Below are 3,365 nucleotides of genomic sequence, written 5' to 3'. Positions count from 1 at the left end.
ATCTTAGGCTATCTTTTCGAGCCGAGGTACTTTTCGCCCCGCCTGCCGCTCCGAACGAGCGTAATTTCGCTAGTATATATATATATAACGTAGTTGTATTAGGTTAGTTATCTACTACCGCTTCGCGTATAGCGACGGCTTCGCTTTCGGAGTTAAATTGTATACCGCGTCTAAGACCGTAGATATTAGTCGATCGGTTTTCTACTATACTATACCCTCCGACGGAGTAGAGGCTAAGGTGCTCGCGATTCTAGTATTAATCTCGCTCTATAGCGCGTTCTTTAGTAGAAGCCGTTCCTAATACTTTAGGATCGGCTATAGGGCGTCAAATATAGTCTTAATAGCGCCGTGGTCCGAGCTATAGTCGGTCCTAAGTATTACATACTTACTTAGTTATAGAGTCCGTTAAGTTTTCCGAGGCTAAGATAAGGTCGATAGTCGACTTATAGTCCCTACTATATCCTCCGTCGTACTATATCTTAATACCTCGCTTAAGTAGGCTACTAAGTACAAATTCGTTTATAAGGTTAATAGTCGGATCCGCTTCGCCTTACCTACTTAAGGATACATCGTCCCCTCCCTAAAGTTAATTATAGCGGTTAAAATTACCTATAATTATAATCTCTACCACTATCCCTATATCTCGCCGTACCTTTATAATAGCCTTTCTTAGGCGATCGTATACGTCGCTTAACATAGACGCCTCCCCTCCTTCTACGTAAACTAATACTATAAAGACAAGTCGTTTAGAAAGTCGAATTACGGCCGTTATTAGATCTAGCGACTCGATCCGTACTTACTCCGCTTCTATATCCCTATTAACCTAAAGTATACTTCGGATTGCCTATCTCCCTTCCCTCTAGGTAGAGGGCACTATCTTAGTCTATTTATAATATCCTATCGGGGTAGTTAAGAGCCGGCCTTAAATCCTCCTTACCTAGGGTTCTTAGATCGCTAACGTTACTACGTTTTAAGTATCTTCGTCGTTTATTAGGCTTTTATATACTACTTCCTATTTCCTTATATTTAGCTAGATTATCTAGAGTGACCTATTTATAATATAACGGGTAGAGCTTCCGGTAGTTCTTACTATACGATTCGTGTGGTCTATCGTATAAAACGTACTTCGGAACCGTATAATCATAGCGACTATAGTAATAGCCCTCCGTCGCGTATTTTACGTACTTCTAGATCTTCTTATATTAGAATGCCTTATAACTAACCTCCTAGTAGTTATAGTATTATACCGGTCGTAGTCGGTACTTAAAAACGCTAGTTATCCCGGATTCTCCTCCGATATAGAAGTATCTATTAGCTAGGAGCCTCCGTACATTAATTCCTTTAGACATTCGTATCGTTACTCTTAGTCGACGCGTCGTCCGAAGTTACCGTTTTATATTAGGCTACTAGCTTACTCTAGGTTCTCTTCTTCTACTAAGAGCGTATATTTTTCTACTAGATTTCGATTTCTTACTCTTAGCTATAGTTATTACGCGGTCTAGTAATACGTCTCGGTTTTAATAATCGTAGCGGTAACTTTTCGTATTCGTCGCGGTCGGGCGGTTTAGGGGTTCGCGTCTCGGCCCGTCCCGATATTTCTAACCCCTTACGTCGAGTAATAATAGGTCTTTACTCTCTAAGTAGTAGTACCGCGGTAGTATATAGTACTTTTCGAAATTAGCTATCGGAAAAGTGTACCGCAAATAATATAGGTTATAATAGAATCTATATAGTTATATAGACCTCTATATACTATAGTACGTCTCGAAACCGGTATAATAAGAACGCTCTTCGACAATCTTTTCGGCCCTACTACTAAGATCTTAGCGTAGATTATTTATTAAGGTTACTACTATACCGAGTTTAAATTTGCTATAATAGCCGATTAGTAGTATAGTACGTCCCGAAACTAGTATAACCGCCTATACTCTTCGAGCGATTATCTAGCCCTACTACTAAGATACACTAGACTATATTAAGTATAATCTAAGAATATCTATATTCCGGTACTATTCTCGATACCGTAATTTACGTTGATTAAAATACGGTGTCTTGTCTCGTATAGGCTAGATTAATATCAGTTTCACTACTTATATATAGAGATTATTTCTCGAACCCTCTTACTAAACACACTATATTATAGTTACTCTTCCCTTAACCCCCTCTCTTAGGAGTAATCTAGTATAGATATAAATAATAGTATAAAGATAGGTTATATATTAGGCCTATATAATTTAAAGAACGTTAACTATAAAGAAGCTAAATCGAACGATAGTATATATTAGTGGTTTGCTAGGCGCTATAGGATGAGCTACCAACCGCTATAGCGAGACTTAAGGTTAAGTACGTTCGTAAATAACCTCCGATATAGCTTACCTAAAGATCGTACCGTCGGTTTTTTTTCCTAGACGCGGAATCAAGATAAAGGGGTTTGTTTTGTGATAGAGTGCTAGGTTTATCTATCTACCTAGCTCTTTAAAGCTCTTATCAAACCTATTAATAGGGACCGAACCAAAACGACCCTACTTCTAAGTAACCCTATCTAGATACTGAAAGTCTATTAACTCGAATTCAATCTTATAATAGCGGTTCTCTCCTACTACCTTCCCTACTACTATATATATCTTTACGCCTTCGTCTTAGGCGATATAAATTCTTTTATATAACCCCTAATCCTATGATATTCTCTTTAGATAGGTCTCGGCGGTACTTAGATCTAGAATTTCTCCGAGAAGTATTAATTCCCTATAGTCGTTATTAAACTTAAAAATTTGACCGAGTAAAGATAGATATAAAAGAAGCTCGTGGATTTATATGAATTCTCCTAAGAGCGGTATAGCTTTATAGAGGACTATAGATAGGTTTGATAGAGTATTATTAAGAAGGAAATATTTATAAGAGAAAGAGTTAGCTTACTAATAAGTTTATTTCTAGAGGGAGCTACGTAATCTTATTAAACTTCGCTATAGCTAAAGAGCCTAGGTTTAAACTACGAATAAGTCGAGTACCTACGATTAAAGTAGCGAGTTATAGATATAAAGGCGCAATCTATAGGAGATTTAAGAATTAACTTTAATGATCTAAGAGGGGTTAGTATAGTCCTCGGATAGACGAGTGATACGAAAAATCACGGCGTTGAGTATTGTATATACCTAAAATTATTATATAATATACGTACGAGGAAATATACGTATAACTATCGGAAGAACTCTAAATGTTGACTAGTATATCTTAGTATAAGGGGTAGGAAAGTTAATCGAAGAGTATAGTGGTTGTACCGGTTTCGGGACGTACTATATAATAAATATTAATTTTACCCGATATCTAAATTATATAAAATATTTCGACGAGGGTGAATATAATGC

At 37.0% G+C, this 3,365-nt stretch overlaps 2 protein-coding genes across 2 annotated transcripts; both read right to left on the bottom strand.

The window, feature by feature from the left end:
• Positions 1 to 315: 315 nt before the first annotated feature.
• N7516_008156 (uncharacterized protein) lies at positions 316 to 697 on the bottom strand (the record flags this gene model as incomplete). Its single annotated transcript, XM_057220875.1, is given in 4 exon segments — positions 316 to 370; positions 390 to 455; positions 559 to 580; positions 610 to 697. 4 exon segments carry the CDS (start codon positions 695 to 697, stop codon positions 316 to 318), a joined length of 231 nt encoding a protein of 76 aa, XP_057071147.1.
• A 352-nt stretch (positions 698 to 1,049) lies between these two features.
• N7516_008155 (uncharacterized protein) lies at positions 1,050 to 1,349 on the bottom strand (the record flags this gene model as incomplete). The annotated part of the gene is made up of 2 exons (XM_057220874.1): positions 1,050 to 1,187; positions 1,248 to 1,349. 2 exons carry the CDS (start codon positions 1,347 to 1,349, stop codon positions 1,050 to 1,052), a joined length of 240 nt encoding a protein of 79 aa, XP_057071146.1.
• Positions 1,350 to 3,365: the final 2,016 nt, after the last annotated feature.

Source organism: Penicillium verrucosum, assembly GCF_028828655.1.
Source record: "Penicillium verrucosum strain IBT 35672 chromosome Unknown utg000003l_segment0_segment0, whole genome shotgun sequence".
Taxonomy (NCBI): Eukaryota; Fungi; Ascomycota; class Eurotiomycetes; order Eurotiales; family Aspergillaceae; genus Penicillium; species Penicillium verrucosum.
This window is presented reverse-complemented; position numbering and strand designations above follow the sequence as displayed.